General features: G+C 39.6%; 1 protein-coding gene across 2 annotated transcripts in view; it reads left to right on the top strand.

Annotated features, from left to right (window-relative positions):
• Positions 1-20,436, top strand: part of SUMF1 (sulfatase modifying factor 1) — a 101,510-nt gene extending 81,074 nt beyond the window's left edge. For both annotated transcript variants that reach the window (XM_031954248.1, XM_031954241.1), the window contains 2 exons: positions 8,356-8,415; positions 19,491-20,436. In XM_031954248.1, the coding sequence (XP_031810108.1) occupies positions 8,356-8,415; positions 19,491-19,598 (168 nt within the window). In that variant the 3' untranslated portion in view covers positions 19,599-20,436. The remainder of the gene's footprint in view (positions 1-8,355; positions 8,416-19,490) is intronic.
• The last annotated feature ends 2,668 nt before the right edge of the window (positions 20,437-23,104 follow it).

Raw genomic sequence — 23,104 nt, 5'->3', positions numbered from 1 at the left:
GATAGTCATATTGAAGGTCACCTTTATGTCCTCTGTCACCTATGTCCCACTTCCTTGACTACTTTGACATTATCAAAATGTTGATCTCCTTTGTTAGACATTTGATTCAAGATGTTGGAAGCATTTAACTTTATGCCCCAGTATTGCACTAAACACTTGCAGTAGAAAGGCCAGAAAGTCTGGTAGAAGATGTTTTGAACCCAGTCTACATAGTTATGTGATTTCTTCTGGTTTCTTCTAGCACTATGTGAATTGAAGTCAAGGGAACATAGAATAATCCAGGATTGGGGTTTGGATGGGTATTGTTGCCCTGAGTTGGAGGGATATGAGAGTGGAGGGTAGTATGGAATATGTCTGGTTCGCCAAGGGATTTATGAGGGAGAATGGCCACCTGTAGGGGTGACGGTCCGGGAGAGAAGCCCAGGAGAGAAAGAAAGGGACTTTCACTAGTGGGCTTTTGAAGTTCCTCTAAATAGGTTTCATTTAAATTCAAATAATGATTGCTGTGTGCTGAATTTGGCTTGAGTAGACCCCATCCCTCCTCCAAAACTGTACTTAACCACTAGGGGTTTATTGGGAAGTGAGAATGTTGCCAGTGTTGGGGTGATGGCCAGGAAAAGACTTGCAACCTGGAGAGAATGGAAGGCAAATTAGAACAAAGAATAGGATGGGGAGTCGTAAGGCAATTAGATAAAGGGATTTTAGAGTTTACAGATATGGAAATGGAACACTTGTGGCTGATGGCAAGGTCTTATGTGACCCTTTCCATATGTGGCTGAGATGGAGTGGAGAAGCCAGTTATGGGAATTGAATGAAATGACGAACTGGATACTTTGGATATTTGAGGAAGTATCATTATTTGCTGATATAGGTTGATATATATATATATATATGTTAAAGTCCCCTAGTATGAAGTCAGGAGTGGAGTGGAAAGTGAGCCAGGCACTAAATTCATTGAGGAAGGAAGAATAGTGACTTGGAAATTGGGAAAGATAGGTCACCAGGATCTGGATTGGATGATAAATGTGGATATCCTCTTTTTCCCCAGCTTGGGGCCTGAAACTGGGGATGGCCCTGGGGTAGGGCCCAAATAAATCTGAAGAGTAAGAGGGCTGCGTAGGGTCTGGGTGTTTCACAGTTAAGATGATATTTCACAAGGACATTACTTTGCTTTAAGGGATGTTCTTTGAGGAACTAGGACAGATGGTCATTGTGATGGGCTACTGTGATGTTGGAATTCAAAGGCTGTAAGCCATCTGGCCTCTGAGGGCAGGTGAGGCCTTAAGGGAAATTGAGTTATCAAGGGATTGTTGTTTTCTATAGAACATTTTATGAGATGGTGACTAAGAGAGCATCTTGTGAGATGATGACTTGGTCCCTTGGATTAATTAATGAAGTTTGAAGATGAAAGGTGAGGAAGAAGGAAAAGGGAGCAGGTGGAGTATGCCTCTGGAAGGGTCTGGTATTAATCTATTGCTTCTGAGAGAATCCAAACCTGGAGTGCGGCCTGGTTTGGTATCTTTTATTTCTTAGAACTCACAGTACTTGTGAAAGTGGCTTCATCCTCGAGACCAACCTCTGATTCCAGTTCTCTTATGAATGCTGGATTTTGTTTGGTTTTTAAAGTAGTTTCAATTTGTTTCTCCCCCCTCTATTTATTGGGTGATGTTTCCATTGGACTCAGAAGAGAAACAAGAGGAGAAGGTTCTTCTGTCTGAATCTTTGGGTGGGTTGCAAGTACCTAAAGCACCACAGAGTACTGCCAGAATCAAACTGCTGTTTTTTGTTTTATTTTTTTTTTCCTAAAGCTGATAATGACTTTGAAGTCATGGTGGAAAAAAGCGACCCCAGAATTCATTGGTGCAGTGATGGTAATCCTTTGATAGAGATCCAAATTTTGTTTAATGTTCTTGAAGAAATATCCTTTGTTATATTTAGAGATGTAGGTTCATCACCATAATAAGTACTTAATGGAAAGGTAATGGAAATAGTGTTAGATTTTTACTAGTTAGTTTTCTTTTTCTCCCAGTAGAACCAAACAAGTATGTTCTGGACCTGTGTGCGTGCGTGCGTGCGTGTGTGTGTGTGTGTGTGTGTGTATTTTAAATCGTATTCACCCATTGTTTAGAGGTCATGGGTGGGTGTCTGTTTCTGAGCTCCTGTCTGTCCCTTCTATTACTTTTAGCAGGAATCTCTTCTGTTTTTGATGTCAGAAGCTCAGCCCTGCTAAGTCTCAGAACTCTAATCTAGGGAGGCTTCAGTCCTATATGCTTGCTTCTCCTTAAACAAGCAAACTTGCTTCCTCATGGTTTACTTTCTTAGACTTTCCATAGTTTTCCTTCTGGTGGAGGTTGTGCAGTCATGTTGCAAGGCTTTTATATAGTCCCCTTTTCCCGATGTTTTGAAATGGATCATGCTTTTCCCTCCACTGACAATGAATGCTACATCCAGAACACCTATCATCCTACAGCTTACGGATTCATGACTATTTTGCTTTTTTGGAGATCTCATAACTAGCATTGAGCTCTCTTTATGATATTAGTGCTTTGTGAAGTCTCACAGGGCATAGAACTAAAATGACTTTAGACCAACCCAACAATTTACCAGTGAGGAAACAGGGCTGCAGTTTCTGTTTTCTCATTCTCCCCTAGTCACATTGGAGATGGTGGAGACTGCTGAGGTCATTCACACAGCTCTGCCCTTCACTGAACAGGAATGTAAGGTAGAACATCCATTACGAATGATCATCTATCTCCAAAATGAAGACCTCCATTCAGGTAGCCCACATCAGAAAAGCCTGAATTGTTTCAGAAACTTTTGCTTGTTGTTGTTTGTTTGCTTTTTTTTTTTTTTTTTTTTTGATTGAATATACCAACCCTTCCTATAGCTTGTACTCAGTTCTTTCCTCTGAAGTCAAACTGAGAAAGTCTAATCCATTCTTTCACAAGCTAGCCCTTCAATTGCTGTAATACAAGAATCACATTCTCCTCAAACTCCAACTTTTCTAGACATCATGAGTTCCTTCACAAGAGAGTGGTCTTCAGTTCCTTCCTCAGACTGATTGCAATCCTTGTATTCTTTCTCCCTCCTAAAATGTGGTTTCTGAACTCCAGGTATGATCTGACCCTTGCAAATTACAGTGCAACTTCAAACCTTAGCTCAGCTGCTGCCCATTGGGAAGCCTTCCTCAGTCTCTATAGTTGTTACCATTCATCCTTGGATCTTGTGGTATTATATTTTCCCTGTCTGTGTTTGTTCATTGCTCAATTAAAATAGAACTTTCTTAAGGGCAAAGATGATTCTGTTTTTCTCTAGTGTACCAATTAGAAAGTATTAAATAAATGCTTACTGAGATGGATTGATCAAACACTATTGTCCATGTTCTATCTCTTCCCCCCTCCCCCCGGCATTTCTTTTAAAGAGCTATACCAGGGTGACTAATTGCATATGGTTACATATGGAGAGGAAATATTCAGAGCACGTAGGCAGCAGTATTGCTAAGTGTGAGTTATATCTGAGAGCAGCATTAAAGATTCAGGGCTGTTTCTTTCTTGTTTTGTGTGATTTGAAAAGCCCCAGTGTTCTGTGTTTTCTTTTAATTGAACTTTCTGAGTGAAGAGATGGGTCTTTTTGAATAAGCAGAAAGATAAAGTAGCTAATGCAATGTATGACAGACAAGTACAGCTGCCCTATGTTCATACATCCTCCAGAAACAGCCTTAGTGATAGGCAGGCAGCCTTGAACAAGTATGATTTGCCTGCCCTTTCCTTGCACATATGAGATGAGACTTTTCCTTTCAATTATTTTTTTTCTATTTTTCAGCAAAATGGCCCGTCAGATATTTGTAATTACTTGCCTGTCATATTGTTGCCAAGGAAATGGCTTTATTTGTAAAGTTCTGTGGATGATTCACTAATGTAATATATATGTATATATAATGTTTATATATTAATGTATGCATATGTATGATACTTACATTACATCAGTTTATGTAATACATTATATATACATATATATGTACACAGGATGGTCCAAAAGTTTTAGGACTGTTTTACATCATTACCTCATTATATCATTAAAGCTTTTACATTCCCATGCATAGGTATATATGTGTTATCTTTAATTTAAACTTACTGTGGTCCCATCGAGACAGAAATGTTCGTGGTAGAATTCATATCTATTAATTGAATTCTGAGTTCAGCTCTGATATCCTTCCTTCTCTTCACTGCCAGATTTCTAGTAAAAGTAATCTCCATTCAGGGCTTCTGCTTCTTCCTCACCCATTCATTTGTTAGCTTCCCTGCGGCCTGGTTTCTGAAGGCCACCAAAGAACTCCTTCCCGATGGAGAGACCAGAAGATCCCAGGGAGCATCTGGAGTGACTTGTCCCAGACATGAGTGGTTCATGGACAGTCGCTTGGCTACAAGGCTCCATTCTTGGCTCTCATTTCTTTTTTGTCTGTTGACTCACTTTGACATCTTGTCTTTGCCTTTGACTGCAGTTTGTTCTTTCACTTCCATTGACTCCCGGGTTATATCTCTAAGCCTTGACCCTGAACTTCAGTCCCATATTTCAGATGGGCATCTCCACTTGAATGTCTCAAAGCACTTTGAATTTAGCATGTCATAAATTGAATTTATTACTCCTCTTTTCAGATGTGATGCTCCTAATCTCCCTACTTCTATTCATGGTACCACTTTTTTCCTATTTACCCTGCCTTAAAACATAGTATTGATTGCTGCCTTTCTCTGTCTCTTTACCAAGTCCTATCAAACCCATTCCTTGAACCATCCCCATTTTTAACACTACCTTAGGTCAGGCTCCTGTTACCTTTCACCAGAACTCTCCTAATAACTTCATAACCAGTCATCCTCTTGTACTCTTCCCTCTTCAGATATAGCTGAAGAAATAATGGCGTAATGCTTAGGGCTGACCGTGTCGTTCTTTCTCCTGCCCCAGACCCTGCCGTGGTACCCTCTTACTTATAGTGTAAAATACATACTTTGCAGCCTGGCAATCAGGGCCTCCTACATCTCAACTACTATCCATCTTTCCAGTCTTTTGCCTGGCAAGTGCCTAATAAATGCTTGTCCATGTAACTGACTTATAACTCTACGTTTTCTACCCTCCTTCTCTGTTGAATTCCATTTTGCAAGTTCTGACAGGACATCTCCAGCTATTTTTCCCCTTGGTCACCAGTCAGTCAACAAACATTTATTAGTCATCTTCTCAGATGATGGATGAAGATACAAAAAGAGTCAAGGACAATTCAGAGAGTACCCAATCTGAAAGGGGAAACAGCCTGCAAACAGCTGTACACCAACAAGCTATACAGATGGAGTAGATTGGAGTTGGTTGACAGAGGGAAGGCACCACCATTAAGAGAGATCAGGAGAGGCTTCTTATAGCAGGTGGCATTTTAACAGCAACTAGAAGAGAGCCAGGAAGTCAGAATCCCAAGATGAGGAAGGAGAACATTCTGGGTCTGAGAAAGAGTCTGAAAACACCCAGAGAGGAAAATGCCGAGGTGTGCCTTGTTCATGGGCCAGCATGGAGACTAATGTTACTGGATCACAGGCTAATGTGGAAGAGAGTAAGGTGGAAGACCGAAAAAAGGAAGAGGGAGCCAGATTGGGAAGGACTTTGAAGGCCAAACCGATCTGGAAGTGATAGGGAGCCACTGGAGTTTAATGAATAGGAACATGACACGGTCAGCTTTAGCCAATATGAAGGTTAATTAGAAAACTGAGTGGAGGATGGACTGGCCCAGTGCTTCAAAAGTAGAATGTCCAAAATTGGACTTATTCTCTCCCTCCAAAGTCTGTTCTTCTTCTGACTTATCTGTTTCCATTTATGGCATCAGAAATTGCTTCTCTCGTTAGAAAACCTGTCATAATCTTTGAGTCCTTCCCCCCACAATATGATCAATTTTTCAAGTCCTGGCAGTTTTGCCTCTTTAATATGTCTCATCCTCTTCCTCCTTTTTCATTCCTTCCCATATCTCACACTTGTAAAGTATTTTTTCTCCCTAGATTTCTGTGAGGTTGGTAGAACAAGTGTTTTCACTCTATTTTTCAGATGAGTAAACTGAAGCTTCTGGAGACTATGACTTTTTTTAGTCCCTGCCCAGTGTTCTTTGAACCATTACACCCCACTACCACATCCCAGTTCAAGCTTCCATTGTCATTCACTTAGAATATTCCAGCAGTATCTTACTAGTCTCATTTCCCTTCTCCTGTCCCATCTGCCACTACTTGCTTTACTTTTCTAGATCCCTAGACTTCATGAACTAAAATCTCTCCTTCCTTTTGACTTTATCCATTTTCTTTTGAAGGACTTATTTTGTATTCTAGCTGATTTTATAGCTGTCCTTTCCATAACTACTTTGTATGCTCCTTGAGTGCAAGGAATGTGTGTCTTAATGAGGACAGTGACTTATACATAGTTAGTGTTCATTAAGCTTGTGTTTAATTGCATCACATTTACTGTACTTGACTTTGAGTAAGTGTTGTGGCGGAGCTAAGAGGTTATCAATTAGTTTATTGCCACTTCATTGCTGAGGGATTAGAATTACAAACCTTATCCTGCTGACTCTGGTGAAGTGTTTATAACACATCAGGTATGCTAAGGGAAACACCTGCTAGGTTATTTTTTTTTTTTTTAAATTCTCTACCTGTGAGGGTCTTATTGTATCCTTACTAGTGGGAGATCTGACACCCAAAGAATATATCCAGAACTGATAGTTCAGCATTAAAGCTTAATTTTTAGAATTGAGCCTTTGAGGATTTAGAAGATTCATTTTGTAATCTTTGATGAAATTCTATTAGTAGCAGCATTAAGCAGTGAAGAAGGCTAAAAAACTGGGCCTCCACTGCCACAGGAACTGTGTTATTGCTTGACGTAGGGCAGTTGCCCAGGAGCTGGAAACGTTTCTGACAGAAATACTTCTTTACCTAAATAGATCAGTACAGCTTTTGCTCTACCTTTTCACTGCATTAAAGTTTTCAGAGTTGGTGATAATTATACCTACATTCTGGACTCTTCTTACACTGTGACAGCATATGATGGACAAGAGAGGAGTCTGCCTCCTAGGGGGATCCATGTATCTCTAGCATTCTTTCTGTCATTGCTGGACAGGGATTGGAAAGTGACTGTCCCCCTGCTTCCCCCTCTCCCTTCACAGTGAGTGTGAACCATCTCTGCTCTGTGAGCTGCTTTGCCATTGGCTCCTCAAGGGTGTGACAGTCTCATGTTGGCAACTGAGTTTCTGGACTATGTCCACGTTCAATGGCTGGTGATGAAGGCACGGCTCTCCCATGCCCGCCCTTCCCAGAAGGAGCAGGCCGGCAGATTCTGGTTTGGCCCAGGAGAAAGCAGTCTGAAGCGTCATCTGCAGTATATGCCTGTAGACAAGTACATAGAAGGGAGCTTGACCTCTGAGAGCTTTAAATAGGTGAGGACGTGAGATGTTCGCACATGAGATGTTAAATAACACCCCAGAAGGAGAGGACAAGGCCCATAGTCTTTCATTTTCTTTATTCCTTAGTACTCTGAATGCTAAGATTTCATCTAAGATCATCTTATATTTAGTGTCTGGAAGTAATGGGTCTCTGTGCCTTTGCTCAGATTGCTCCCCATTGCAGAATGCACTTACTTTTCACTTACTGCTTTGAACCCCTACTTCCTTTCAAAGCTTAGCTCAGGGATACTTTGTACATGTAGCACTAGATTCTAGTGCCCCCTAATTACTCTGTGTGTGTGTGTGTGTGTGTGTGTGTGTGTGTGTGTGTGTGAGAGACACAGAGACAGAGACACAGAGAGAGGGAGGGAGGGAGAGATGGAGAAATAGAGAGACAGACAGAGATGGGGGGTGGGGAGAGAGCAAGCATACATATATATGTCCCCGTGGTCTCTTCAATAGAAGAGGGGGGAAAGACTTTAATTTTTGGTTTTGTATAAATGCTTTAGACAGTGCCTAGTACATAGTAGATACTTATTATATGCTTGATAATTGATTGTTATAAAGTGACCAGCCTATGATTCACTGTTGCAGTTAGTGCTAGAGAAATTTGTAGACAAGGAAGGTAGTCTGGAGCAATCACAGAAGCTTTCATTGAGGAAATGGACACTAACTAGGTTGAGGTTTGCAAGATTGATAGGATTTTGGTATGAGGAGACTAGGAAACACTGACTGGGATCTGGGGGTAGAGAGGAGAAAAGAGGGCAGCCTGAGTAGTTTCCATGTGAAGTATATGTTCCAGAGAAAGAAAAATGGATGGTTAGGTTGGAGTACCTTCTCTTCACTTAATGACAGTCTTGTTTTCTGACCTGACAACTTGTCCTCTCTGTCCACAGAAAGGGCCCCACTCCGGGAGTAACCGGGTGAAGAAAGGAGGATCATACATGTGCCATAAGGTAAAAACCACTTGGGAAAATCAATGTATTTCTTAACAGGCTTGTGGAGTCACCTATGCAGACTCCCACATAGGTCCAATAGTGTAGCCTTAACTCTCCTGCTTCTTCCCCAAACGGAGTTGACTCGGTTGCAGCCAGGAGGAGGTGATGATACAAAAAATGAATGGCCTGGGGAGACCCTGAAAACTTAATAAAGAGGAACACAGAAAATATATAGTACAGAGATTGCCCATATGAAGGCTAGATACCATTTCTCTGATATTTGTTTTAGTTGGAGACAGCCCTGTTTCTGAGACTCATTGTAAATGATGTTTACATTACTAATAGTTTATATACTTCAGGACTTACTAGCTGAATGTCTTGGGGAAAACCCCTCTTACTTGAACAAAAAAGAATGCTTCGAATGCTTCCCTTCCAGGGTGTTGTGGAGAAAGTGCTTTGTAAATCATAAAGCTCTCTTTAAATTTGATCCATTACCACTTCTTCTATTACTATTACTATTACTATTACTATTACTATTACTATTACTATTACTATTACCACCATCAAAAAATAGTACTAGTACCATTTCTGCTATTGCTATCACCACTGCCTTCGCCACCACCATCACTACCACCATCGCTGCTGCTGAAGTTATGGTTGGCTTCCCTGAATAGGACAAGTAGATTGTATTTGTATGATACAATCTATTTCTCTATTTGTATATTAGCTTCAGTAGAGACTCTACTGAAATATTAGATTGCTAATTTAATTTAAAAAGATAGTGGATGGAAGACTTTGGAAAACCCTTGTTAGCTTAACTTTTAAAAGAATTCCCGGTATAGAATGTGTGCCTTATGAAACCTAGTGGGTTTTTATTTGCACCCTGGTTTTCTGCTTTGCCTTTTTTTCACCCTTGTTAGTGACAGAGGTACTCTGTGGTTGGAATAACTTGTGGCTTGTGTTATAAGCAGAAGGAATTTTGAACATGATTTGATCTGAAGTGAAGTAATGCTAACTCACATTTAGTTCTTCACTGTTTGCAAAAGTACTTTCTTTGCAAAATATTTGTAGGTAAATAATAGATGAGAATAATAAAGCCCAAATGAAATTAAATGACTTTAACAGCCACAAAGCTATTTTTCAGAAGATCTATGACTTATTTTTAATGATTTAGACTTGTTTCTTCCTCATTCAAAGATGGCTCTTTGCAAATGGTGATTTAAATACTTTTTTTTTTTTTATTGATTTACTTAGTTCAGATGATCCAAGACTCATAAGAAACCTGGGGGTGGCCTCCATTATTTTCCCAGTTAAAAAGAGACACTTGATAATGGGTATGGGTTCAATAGAAAAGACAGTAACCTTAATTTCTTTAAATTTCCTACAGAAATTTATTTCCTTTTTTATTTCCACATATATAAATTTGGTAATTGTATATGGAGGAATATTGTAAATCTTTTAGTTCTAGTAGTATTCTTTGGGTCACGGGTTTAGAGCTTAAAATGATCTTATAAGGTATCTAGTCCAAATTTCTTACTTTTTCAATGAAAAAAGTAAGATCCAGATTAGAAAAGTATCTATACACTGAAGATTCTAACTTATTCTTTTTGCTTCAAGTTTAGCACTCTTTCCACAATATCTTATTCTCTCATAATAAAATATTGGTGATCCATGGTTTTGGGGCCTTCAAATCTCAGGACTTATATAGAAAGGGTCAGACCCAACGTAAAGGATCACTTTTTCCTTTGCCTCCACATTAGAATTTATTCCAAGGAAATCTTCAGTTTTACCTAAAACTTAGATATAGCTCTATCTAGATTTCCCAAATGTGGATAAAAAAAGGATAGCCCACCATTCTAGGAATTAAAGGGACCTTAAGTAGTACAAACTTTAAGTGTACAGAAAATTTATAGGATTCAGGGGACGCAAAAGAGCCAATTAACAAATTAAGAAAATACAGAAAGTACTCAAGTAAGTTCTAAGGCCCCTTACACTTTAACAAAACTTTAAATTAATATTGGACCAATGCTTTGTTATTTTAGTGAGTTCCTCTTTCCTATGGGTTATCACATATTTTACCCTCAAGACTCAGACACATGCTGTGGTTTGGGTTCCCACCCAAAGGTAAATGCACTCTGGAGATTATTGAACAAGTAATTCCTTCCTTATTTACTCATTTGGGTGGAAGTTCATCAAGGGTAACATTAAGTTATTTCTTTATTTGTGTGATGGAGTAGTAGCTAACAGACTTTATATCAAACATCCATTGTTTTGATTTTGAATCATAAAACCATTTTTCCAAATCCTACCCCCATGATTTTCTCGTTCTTGCTCAATTGCAAACTTGATCAGTTTCTTCAGAAGCTATATGTACATGTACTTATTACTGATTTGTTAGGGACCCAGATGCAGGTGCTTATGGTATGCCTTAGAGCAGAAACAAAGTGTTAACTTGATCTTTCTCTGGAAGAGTGGGGATTCGCTTCCTTCCCTGGAATTGATGAAGAAACCCTGGTGAAATAATTGAATCAGAGAAGCACTGAGGAACAAAAGGTTGACACTCTTATCATATGGAGGTTTACATATTTGAGTTGGCCCTAGAGCTGAACCTTTAAAAAGATCAGGAGTTCTCACTAGAAAAGAAAATACAGGGAGGAGGGCAAAAAACCAAATCCTTTGCTTCAAAGAGAAAGCTACAATAGTAGTGAAAGCCAACACCTTCCCATGGAGGACTGTTTAAGGGTGAAGAGAGAGACAGAGCTGCAGAAGCAGCCATACAGGAGAGACACAGACCATTCCCCAGCAGTAGGAGCCCTGAGCCAAGACATCCAGGAGCACCTCCTGTCTCTGTCAGCTCCTCATTCTAATCCCAAAGATTTCACTGGGGTCTCTAGAAGCAGTAAACAGACAGAATCCTATTCAGGAGAAGCCAATCATAACTTTGGTGGTGGTGGTAATAATGGTAGTTCCCTAGAGAAAGATCTGAAAATACATATGATCCTCCAGGAGAGGAGCCAGTGCTTGAAAGAGAAACTACTTGGATATATTCTTTCAGGGTTACTGAGAGTCATGTGAACTTCATAGGACCCTTTGTAAAAGTTATCTTGGTTATTTCTGAGCTCAGGTATAAGTATTTTGAATCTGCTATCACGTTGGCCTCTGTTCAGGTTGGTGATATGTAAAGCCTGCCTTTTTCTGTTGTCCATTGTTTGACCATCAACTGATTCTTAAGAGACTGATATTGCATGAGTCATACCACTTACATCATCAGTGGAAGAATATTGTCATATTACTGTATTGAAAAAGTGGACCTTTGCTTTGAGTAGAAGCTCAGAATCTTTTGAAGTACCAGGAAGGCAATCCAGTCAGCTCTGCCCTCCCAGTGCAGGTTTCTGCTTTGTCTTGTGTCAAAGTTTGTCTATCCAGCTGCATTGACATTCTCCTTTGGCTTGGGTTTGCAGTTTCAATAAATAAACCAAATCCTTTTCAGTGATTATGGAGCTATCTATCTCATTAGAAGATTGTCTAATATTCTGGGCTGGAATCAATACAGTGTCATTCACTAACAGAGTTTCTGGAGGACCTCACCGTCCCTGGGGACTATCTCTACTTTTTCCATTTGGCTTTGTAAACTCTAAAGATATGTTTCTTGGTAATAGCCCATCCAGATGAATAGCCATTGATAAAGAGATGGGAGGATATGCTTGTTGTCTTCTCTGATCCCTCTTATTGTTAATGTTCTTGGTTTCTTAAATGTTTTAAATTTACTTCTGTGTTTGCATATTCCAATAGAACATAAACTCCTTTAGAGCAGTTGTTTATTTTTTATCCATAGCATGTAGGACAGTGTCTGGCACATGGGAGGCACTTAATATTGAATTAAATTAGGTAAACCCCCCTTTGATGACCTTTATCTCTTGTCAGCATGGACTCTTCCTCACAGCACATGATATTTTCTGACAAATATTTCTATACCATGTTGTCCAGTCAAAGGATGCAGATTTCTTGTTTTGCCCTGAAAATTACTTCATTGTGGGGGCTTTTCCCACAAAGATGAGGCCATCTGTGAATTGTTCTGCCTGATTTCTGAGCCCTGCCTTGGTAGATCATCTTTTTCATTATATTGCTTTCATCTGAGTTCACATTTTCAGCACCAGTATCTGGCTCAGGTGAAATCAATGTCATCTATTAATTAACTAGTTTGATTAAATTTATTCTGGAATGAATTTCTCTCCTTTTTCATGATTAAAAAAGTGACCCAATTTTCAAGATACCCAAAGACCTCTTATCCTAAAGAATCATTTCTTGTTCTAAAAGTGGATATTAAAAAAAAAAATAAAACAGCCCACATATGTGCATAAGCTTATAATGGGAACATTCAGAATTAGGCCATGTAACTGTTTAATTACTTGATCCATTAGTTGCTAAAGATTAGAATTTCAAGTGAACCACTTTTCTCTTGAAAATGGATTTATTGTGCCACTTGCCAGTGTTGGATTAGGAAGAGGTAAAGTGGGGAAAGATACTAACTTTCTTGTGACTGCTATTAGTGGCAAGACTTCTTCCCTCATTTATTGAAGTTTTAAGTTCATGATCTTTTAGGCTAACACAAAAACTGGAGAGAGGAAAAGAGAGGGGTTTTAGCAACTGATCAGATCCCATGTAGGATCAGTCATTGAAATGTCTTCTGTAACCATGAGCTGATTCTTTCTGCACTGGTCAAAATGCATGTGGAATATCATTTCTTGAAGGACACTGATAATGGAGCATGTGCAGAGGAGAGCAATCAAGATGTTAGGGTTCTTAACTTCCTATGATACAAAGATCACTTGCAGGAACTGAAAAAGTTTAGACTGCTGAAATGAAGGCTTGGGGGTAGGGATAGCTGTATTTAGATACTGTATTTGAAAAACTCTGATGTGGAAGAGGAAATAGACTTGCCCTGTTTGGTCCCAGAGGACAGAGTTAGAAATAATGGGTAGAAATTGCAAAGAGCTAAATTAAGTCCTGATGTCAATAAACGGTCCCAAAGTGGGATAAGCTACATCAGCAAGAAGTGGGTTCCTCCTCATTGGAAGGCTTCAGGAAGAGGCCAGACAGCTACTGATAGGGTTTATTATAGTGGGATTCTTTTTGGAGACTGTGCATTGGTCTACATGGCTGCTAAGGGCTCTTCTATCCCTAAAATTCTGTGCTTCTGTGGGCACTTAAAATATCTTGTCATGCTAATTGAATGTTAGTGTAAGTGAATGGTAATATTTCCTTGGTGTCATAAACAGAGAATGTGTATTCTTTGCCTTATTGCACATGATCTCGAAATAGTGACCAAAAAAAAAAAAAAAAAAGCAAAACTGGGTCTGAAAGTGTGTGTTGACTTAGAAGGGAGATAGTCTGGAGCAATAGATAGAAGAGTGGCACTGGATTAGGGGGACCTGAGCTTCAGCACCCGCCTGAGAAAGTCACTGAACCCTCTGAGTTTCACTGTCCTCCCCTGTGAAATACAGGAGTTGGACTCTTGAGCTGTGATTAAATGCCCTCTTAGGTGACTCCTTCCTAGTACCTCCAAGGAAGTGTGTAAGGCAGAATTTGAATCCAAATTTTCCTAATTCCAAGCCTAATAACCCCTTCATTCCACTATTCTGTCTTTAAACTTAGCTGGGAGATGTGTGAGAAAACTTGCCTGAAAATAGGTTTTAAGCCCCTATGATGTGCCCACCCTAAAAATAAAAAAGTGATCTGGAAGGTGAGGGTGGTTAAAAACTATTACTTATTGTGAAAGTTATTTTGAGAAGTGGCTGCATTTTGAAGCTTACAAGTTAATCATGGAAGGCCTTCCTCCTTTTGCTTTTTGTAGTTTGTCCTTTAGGTGAGTGGCCTTCCAAGGATAGCATGTGGACAATTACTTGGGGGAGCCTTTTTTAGCATTATATGGACTTGATATATCCATAATAGCTATTTCCCCCCAGCCTGAACCTTCAGTAAAAATTTTCTCAAGTCCTGGCTTTAAGCTTCTTTTATTATAGCAGCTTAGGAAAGAAGCTTTGTATTTACAAGACAAACATTCTTCATGCAGGTATTTGCAGGACTCTAAGCTCAACGGGATCCAAAGAAAAGTCTAGGAAAGCAGCCATGATGCTACCTTAAATGGCCCAAGACCTTGAAGGCTTTCAAATCCAGCCTTTCAAGAAGTGGTTATCTAGCTTTTGCTTGGATATTTCCAGAAAAGAACTCCATCAGCCCATTGCACCATTAGTGTTCTTACTTTGAACTGAAACCTGCATCTGGATCTTCTCCCTGGTGCTTTTTGGTGCTTTTTGGTACTGGCTTTGTCTGATTGTTCTTGCATATGACAGGCCTTTCCCCATTTGGAAAACACTGTCTCTGCTGACTTCTGCCCTGCAGGTTAAACAACCAGTCCCTTGTAGGCCATGTCCTCTTATCAGTGAGTCACCTTTAACTGGTTGTGCTCCAGCTTGTCGGTGTTCCTCAAAGATCTTCTGGGATTACCTGCATTTATAATTATGACAGAGGTGGAGTTAGAATTTGAATTAAGAAAATTAGAAGTTCATTTTGGGAAGTGGGTCAGATGAGACATGATATATACATAATTAAACAGGGACTTTGTAATAAAATAGTACATGTTAACTGTTCCACCTAATAAACAGATCACTATGTATTTCTTGGTTTCTTATAGGATAATATAGGTTTAGAGTGAAAGAGACTTAGAAGCCTATACATAATCCCATCCCTCTCTTTACAGATAAGGCAGCTGGTTACAGATAGTAATTGACAGAGCCAGAATTGGAAGCCAGTTCTGATTCCAAATCTAAGACTCTTTTCCCATTGTACCATGGACTTTTTTCCGGTCCCAGTTTCTTACTGTAACTGGTCCAGACTTCTCTCTTGATTTTCATAATGTTCATCATCTGCCTTGCTTTTGCTAGAACTAATAGAATAACTAGCTCTAAATGTTCCTATAGGCTTTAAGTTTTACAAAGTTTTTTGTTAAGTTTTGGGGGGGAGGAGGAACAATCCCATGACGTAGGTGCTTTGACTATTATTATTTCTATTTTACAGATGAGGAAACTGAGCCTAATAGAAATCAAGTGATCTGTCCAACTAGTAAGCATAGGAGCCAAAATTCCGAAAATTCAAAGCTAGCTCTCAAAACCAAGTCTAGTGCTTTTCCCACTGTAGCACTGCCTATCGAGACTCTGATAGACCCCTAATACTTGGCTTTCCCATGAGAACCCGCTGAATAGCAAAATAGTGAGGCTACCATTGCACTTTGATACATAAATATCTTCTGATTATTTGATAGTTTCCTAATATATAAGGAGAAGTATTTTCCTTGAAATCCGTCCTATAGTTCTTATTATTTCAGATATGTTTTTCTTCATTCTCCCTGTGCTAGCTAGAGAATATTAGCATCACTTTCCTTCCTATCCACAGGATAAATGCAGAAATAAATCTGGATTATCTGATTATAGTAACCATACTTGGGGGGGTGGGGTAGGGTAAGGAGATTGTGCCTTCTCTAGAAAATACATGGGGATAATTTCTCAGAACGTTAGGAATGTGCTACTTATGCGAGGCAAGTTGTTAAACCTCTAACTCTTGACTTATTTTCACAAATCACAAATTAATTTTTTTCAGTTCTGAGGTTAATCTCCTCACGATTCCTCTATGAAATTTTATATAGTTCATGACCTCCTGTTTAACAAAGAGCCAAATTCATCGTTAGATATTTTTGGTACGCAAGAAAAATGATTTATTGTCAAAACTCAGGGATTTTTAGCTCAAAAGGCAATAAATATCAGATGAGATAATTTATGTAAAGTGCTTTGCAAACCTTCAAGGGCTGTACAAATGTCAGTTATTATTTAGGTTGTGGAAGGCTTGGGTGGTGCCAGTTCATAAAAGTATGAGGATCTGGAAGCTTTTAAAATATTCTGTTTGCAAAGATTTTACTATGTGCTCAGCACATAGTAAGTGATAAAGAAGGTGATAAAGAAGAGGCTTGAGATGTGATCCCTGCCCCCCAAAAGTCTTACAGTTTTGTTAAGGAGTTATTAACATGAAACAGGACTAATAGAATAAGACAGTACACAATTAAATCAACAGGTTGATATGGATTTTAAGTGTCTCTGAGAATTTGTGACGTCCATCTAGAGGAGGGTAAGCCCTACTTTATGTAAAATCGGAGAGTCCTGTTAATAAGTCTCAGTTCCATATGATGCTTAATGGTACTTTATATTTAGTACCTTCCACTTTTTAAAAAACAACAATAAAATCTCTTTATCCATTTTCTCATTTGATCTTGGCAACTGTGGTGTGAAGTCGGTGAGAGGGTTTTATTATTGCCATTTCACAGATGGGGAACTTGAAAATAAGAAGGGCTAAGAAGAATTATCTGGTGAATCCAGAGTCCATGATTTGAATGCTGATTTTTAGATTTCAAGTTGAGTTTGTTTGTTCTTAAGTTAACAGCCCTTCTCTAATCACTGTAACAGTATGGGTGGAAGGATTGAATTGGGACCTGTAGTTCTGGTATTTTTCTATTCCTGCTTCTATTGTTTTTGCATACTTCTGAACTGTGCCCTTCCTTTTATTTGAATTTTTACCCAAAACTGCTAATGATCATTGAGGAAAAACAACAACAACAACAACAACAACCCAAGTATCCTTTGGTGATTAGAAAACTACACATATGATTTTATTTGAATCTATATACAACATATGAAATAGTGTGAATATTATTAGGCCCACTTCTCAGATGAGAAAACTGAAGTATACAAGGAAGTTAAAGTGATTTATGTTGAATTAAACAATTGACACGTGAAGGAATGAAGTTTCAAATTCAAATTCTGACTCCATTGTACTTGTGGTCCCCTATTCTTTGCTCTGGGGCTGAATTATTGTCTCCTCTTGCCTTGTCATAAGCTTCACCAGGCTCCCAGATCTCTACGAAACATAACCTTGACTTCAAGAAGAGTCCTTCTGTCAACTGGATCTCCCCAATTCTGCATTCCTGACCCACAAATGCTGAATGACATGAGGGGATCCCAGCTGGCATGGAAGGAAAGTGGGATAGGAATGGATCCCTTGGCTAATTAGCCCCTTTCAGAAGCCTGCTGCCTTTCTTTGGGCTATTGTATCAGTGGCTTAGGGGGCCAGAACCGGGAGCAGGCGCAGTTGTAGTTTTTCCATTTTCTTAAGTGAGAGATTCTCCTTTGTAGTCACATTATTTTCAGAGATCTCAGTGTTTTTTCCTCTTGTCTTCATCATCCCTGTGCTAGATGGGACATTTGTAGTAGCTAGGGTTCTTCTACCTCTCACTTCTCTCCCTTTCTCATTACCGACTGAGAGGACTGGTGTCAGGAAAACTTGAGCTCATCTAAAGCCACTTTACTGCTCTCTGCCTCAATTTCCTATCTGTAAAGTGAGACTAAAGCCCCCCCCTCCCACCTCTCAGGGTGGCTGAATGTCCTATGTGGACCTGACAGTGACATGTCTGCTCATGGTGCTCACCTCAATAGGCCTGCTCTGTGCCCTGAAGCCCCAACTCGATTCATTGAGCATCTATAAAAATGTGCACACCACCGTACTAAATGCATCGGCAACGCAAAAGCAAACATGAAATAGCGCTCATATTCTACGGGACTAGATGCAACCTGTGCACAGCTAAATAAATGCAGAATGTATATAAAATGTTTAATAAGGCAGTTTGGTGGGGGTGATCATGGGATGGAAGAGAGGGGAAGAGTCCTAAGGACAGAATCTCAAGATTATTTTTGCATCGGGGTGTGTTGCTCTCCCCATGCAAATTAGCGGGAGCTTTCTACTTTGGGACAAGAGGCAAAATTAAATTAGAAGCTTGACCTATAAAGAGCATACAGACACAGGATCTGAATCCTGTACTTAACTTCTCAGCATGTGGTGGAAGGGTGGTGTTTTTGGCACTCCCAAGTGGAACACTTTTAGCACAGGAAGGAACTTTAAATCTAGAAGAGCCCAAAATGTGTATACATCCAGAGGTCACCAGTCACTCCCAATTTTGTAGTTGAAAAAACAAAGGCATTGGTTACATAAAGGGTTATTTCTATTTGGAGGTGTTATTTTGGGTGTTTACCAGGAAAAAGTGTCAAAGGGGTAGGAGGTTGGTGAAGATGTCTTGAATTCAGGGTGAAAGGAGAAAAAAGACATATAATAATGTTTTATCAGCCTTTAGGAAATGTTTTGGTGGTCAGATAATTTTTAAGAAATTATTATCGGTGTGGACCTGTGATTTCATTCTTATGGAGAACATCTGGTATGGAAATTCCCTCCATTGATACAGATAGCTGCCTTATCTATAACTAATTTGAAGGAGTTGTCTGGGATGCTGAACTTTTTGCGTAAGTTTTTGCTTGTTTAGTTACACTCCATGTCCATGTCAATGGCAGAACATGAACTCTGGTGTTCCTGATGAAAGATGAGCCTCTCTCCTGGAAGCTTACTACGCTGGTTCTGTTAAACAGTATTCTTTTCCTTTCCTCCAAAGAGCATCTTCTCCAGGGGAGACGCCACCAGCTTTATCCCTTCAGTAGGTCTCTGTGCTCTCAGGCTCGGTTTCCCCTTCTTGTCAAATGGGATAATAATACTTACATTGCTGTCCCCAGAGAGCTGTGGTGAAGAAGCTGTGGGTCTTTCTAAGCCTTTGGGTGTGAAGTGTGTTTGAATTACTGAGACAACATGGCCTTGGCAGGCAGAAGGAACTGGCATGAAGTCCTGGCTTTTCTCCTTCCTAGCTGGACAGATTTAGGTAGTCTAGTGGGAAGCCCCTTGACCTTGCTGGCCTTCAGTCTCTTCTACAAAACAAGGAAAAATGGGACCCAGTCTTTTGGCCCCATGCTTTCTATGTTTGGCAGAGGGCATGATCACTTTCAGAATGTTTGCCTATTTGGTTAAGGTCAGAGAAGTAAAGTTTTTATGTTAAAGTATTGTTTAAACTAAAAATGTTATTTATTTATTTTTTACACCGAGTATGCTTTACCCAGTTCAGAGCCTTTCGAAGAGAGTAAAAATGCTATTTCTTCTCTTTCTGTGCTTAGTCCTATTGTTATAGGTACCGATGTGCTGCCCGCAGCCAGAATACACCAGACAGCTCCTCTTCGAACCTTGGGTTCCGCTGTGCCAGCAGCCGTCTCCCAGATACATGAAAAAAGCCAAGTTGGGGAGGAGGCCTCCTGTTCCAACCAGCAGAAGGATGATGTCCAGCCTGAACTGGGCTTCCTGGAAAGCTTTGAAGTGGCCAATCTCTTATCAAAGGAAATGCCCAACTTTTGGCAGTTTCTGCATCCACTGAGCTGCCAGCCAAAGGACCCTCCCTTCCCTGCGAGATCCAATCACTGACACAGAGTGTTAGTAGCCAGTGTTTTATTATTGTGGTGTGTCTTTGGAGAGAGCTGCAATTTTATTGTTATTTTGGGGATGGTCTTTAAAGAGCAAACATAATTTCCGAACAACAATCTATGACATTTATTTTTTAGCTAAGATGTTTTTACATGTGTGAGTCTTGTGGGATATTAATCATGTAAACAAGAGTTGTCTTATGTCAGGCTTCATTCAGTGGGAGGCAGGGCATAGTACTTTGTATTCATTGGCACTTTTTTCTTCTTCAAGGAAATCCAAGGATAGTATATTGTGACTGGAAGAATGGGATAGTGAGACGCGGGATAGCTCACTGTCCTGAATGCCTGGGGAGGGGTGATTCCGTAGTGCTATGTCTTTTAAACATGAAGTGCCTTTAGTTTGAAGGGGCAGCTATATACTAAAGCCCCATTTTTCCTTTTGCCAGTCTTTGGTGAATGTGACATTTGAGGTCTGTAGTCAGTCCTTATTCATTCTAAATATGGGAATGTTGGTGAATGGCCTTGAATGGACCAAGTTCGGATGGTCCAGAATTCTTAATCAAAGAATAATAGGACATTTAGTAGGCTTTGGAATAACAGATGCTTTGAATTGTGCACTATTTTGAATAAATCATTGTAGGCTAAATGAGGTTTTAATTGAATCAGTTTCTTTCTTAGATCTCACTGTGTTTGCTTTTGAAGATAAAAAAGATTCCTTACGTCATAGTAATTACATATATAAGAGTAGTCTTAGATCAGACTTCATTCAGAGGGAGGAGGCACCTTTGTATACATTCACATGTTTTTCTTCAAGGAAATTCCAGGATGGAATATTGTTGCGATGACTCCCACATGGGAGAATGGGAAGTGGGCTCACCATTAGCCTGTCTACTGGCAGACCACTGCCCCATCCGGTTCCTTTAGCCAAAGCTTGCATGTCAGAGGCTAGAAATTGTTCCATCGGGCATTTGGAAGGTCCAGTGAGGTCTGTGTTGCAAGTGAGAGGCAGTGTCACATAGTGGAAAGAAAGCCATCCTTGGAGTTGCTGTCTAAACCCCAGTGAGCCACTTTACTTCTGAGTGCCCCCAGACAACTTTCTTCCACTCTCTTTTAGGGAACCTTTGCCTGTTAACGCTGGTACAAGGAATTTCCTTAATGGGAGTTTCCTATACCAATGAAATCAGAGGCTTGAACCCCAAAAACGATTTCTGTGATTTTAGGGAGGAAAGATGGCTGAGCAGAATGCCCTTCATGCCAGCTCTTCTTCCTGGCAGCCATTGATGGCCTCCTGAAAAGGCAGATGATTGCATCCTGAACATGCCGACGTCTGCCTGGAAGAAGAGTACTTATCGCTGTTCCTACAGTAAACTCTTGCATGAAGTCCCAGCATCACTGGGGTGCCACCTGCCTTCTAGAAACATGGTGCAGACCTTTTATGGGCTTTGGGGACCAAATATGCACACTTTTGGCCATAAACTTTGGCCAATTTTTGATCCTTAGGAGAAACTTATTTTGTAGTTTGGAATTGAATCATAGGTGTACATAATTGGTCTTTATCTGGAAACCAATTAGATTAAGAGAAGAGCCAATGTGAAGCTAAGACTACCCAATTGCTCCCATATTAAGTCTGACCTTGTAAAGCGTGACCAAGCAGGGGACAAGGATGTTGTGGAGAAACAGAGGAGTGGGAATGGAAAAGGGACCAGTGAATTCAAGTCCTGCTTTTCACACATGATGGCGGTGTGACTGTGGGCAAGTGACTTAACCACTTATTGCACTTTGGGCAAGTGACAACCATTTATTGTACTAGCCGACTCTCTGAGATACCAAGTTACAACACTTGCCAATCTGCGTTGCTAGAGAGGGTTGCTTTACTGAGGGCTCCCTACAGCAATAAAGGTATAGATTCAAACAAAAATCGCGCTCTTTGTAATGCATCAGTATTCAAATTTATTTCATGTTTGCCAAATGACTTCCAGGAAACTTCCATACTGTTTATTTCACATATCAGGAATACCTTTACTTATCTCAGTTTAAAGTAGGAACAGATACTTTAATTCATCTTTCTTTAACTTCAGAAACATGGAACCAATTGGATAAGAGGAGCCATATTTAGGATTTCACTGTCTTCAGAGGTTCAAACAGCATAGTAACCTCAGATTTTGTATTTTTTAAAATTTGAAACTTAGGCATAAAGATATATAAAGGTAAGTAATTTACCAATCCATTCTGGCAAGTCACTCAATCAATAAACATTTATTAAGCATCTACTGCATGCCAGGCACTGTGTTAAAGTTGGCATACCATCCTAATGACCCACTAATGATCTGGAAGAAGTTGAAGGTACCATGTAGGAATCAATCAATGAAGATGACTTAATTTGACTTGGACAAGAGTGGGAAAACATAATTCTATTGATTACAAAATCAGTCTACTAGCAATAGTTTTTAAATGGAGAAGGAACTATTAAGTGAGACTAAATAGTAATGAACTTTCTTATCAATAAAAGAGTTTGAGGTATTGCTCAATTGGGTATAGCTGAAGTATTATTTATTTTTTAAATCGATCATATATGTCTACCTTATTTTACCAGTTGCACATAAAAATCTTTTCTTGATAAATCCTCCAGTCAACTGAACTATGATGTCTTGATATGAATTTGAAAAAATTGCTGAAATAAGAATTTAACCTGAAACTGCTTTGTGAATCTCATACAAGGTGCATAATTGGGTGGCTTGAATTCTTAGTCCTTAGAGTTCCATAGTCTTTAGTGGTTTTTCTTTTTTATATTTTATATTTACTAAGAGTCTACTGTGTACCAGATTCTGTACTGAGTTCTGAGGATACAAAAAAAGGCAAAAGAAAGTTCCTTCCCATAAGGATCTCTAACCTTAAGCAGTGAACTGGACAATGAGAATAAAAGAGGATGCAGTGTGTGAATAGGCATAAAATTAAAGTCCAAGTAATGAAGTTCTGAGTAGTTTAATAGCCATCTGAGCCACATCCATATTTACTCGCTCTTTTCCTGAAGTAATAACTGTCACCTTTTCCCCCTACCCTTTTCCCCAAGTACTATACAGTTCCTTCAAAGTTGTTGTTAATTATGAGCTGGGAATGGGTTGGATCGAATATGTACAGATTCTGATTGATTTGTCTTCATCTTCAGGGACGTGGAAACTTGCTTAAGTTAGTCATAACAAGTAAGGGGCTACCTAGAATTCATACTTGCTAATTTTCTGTCTGGTATTCTGTCTATTATAAGCACTTTTCTTATTTTTCTCTTCAAAGAAAGAACCATAAAAGGACACAAGAAC

Source organism: Sarcophilus harrisii, chromosome 1, assembly GCF_902635505.1.
Source record: "Sarcophilus harrisii chromosome 1, mSarHar1.11, whole genome shotgun sequence".
Classification (NCBI taxonomy): Eukaryota; Metazoa; Chordata; class Mammalia; order Dasyuromorphia; family Dasyuridae; genus Sarcophilus; species Sarcophilus harrisii.
Note: the sequence above shows the minus strand (reverse complement) of the source record. Positions and strands in the feature narration are given on the sequence as shown.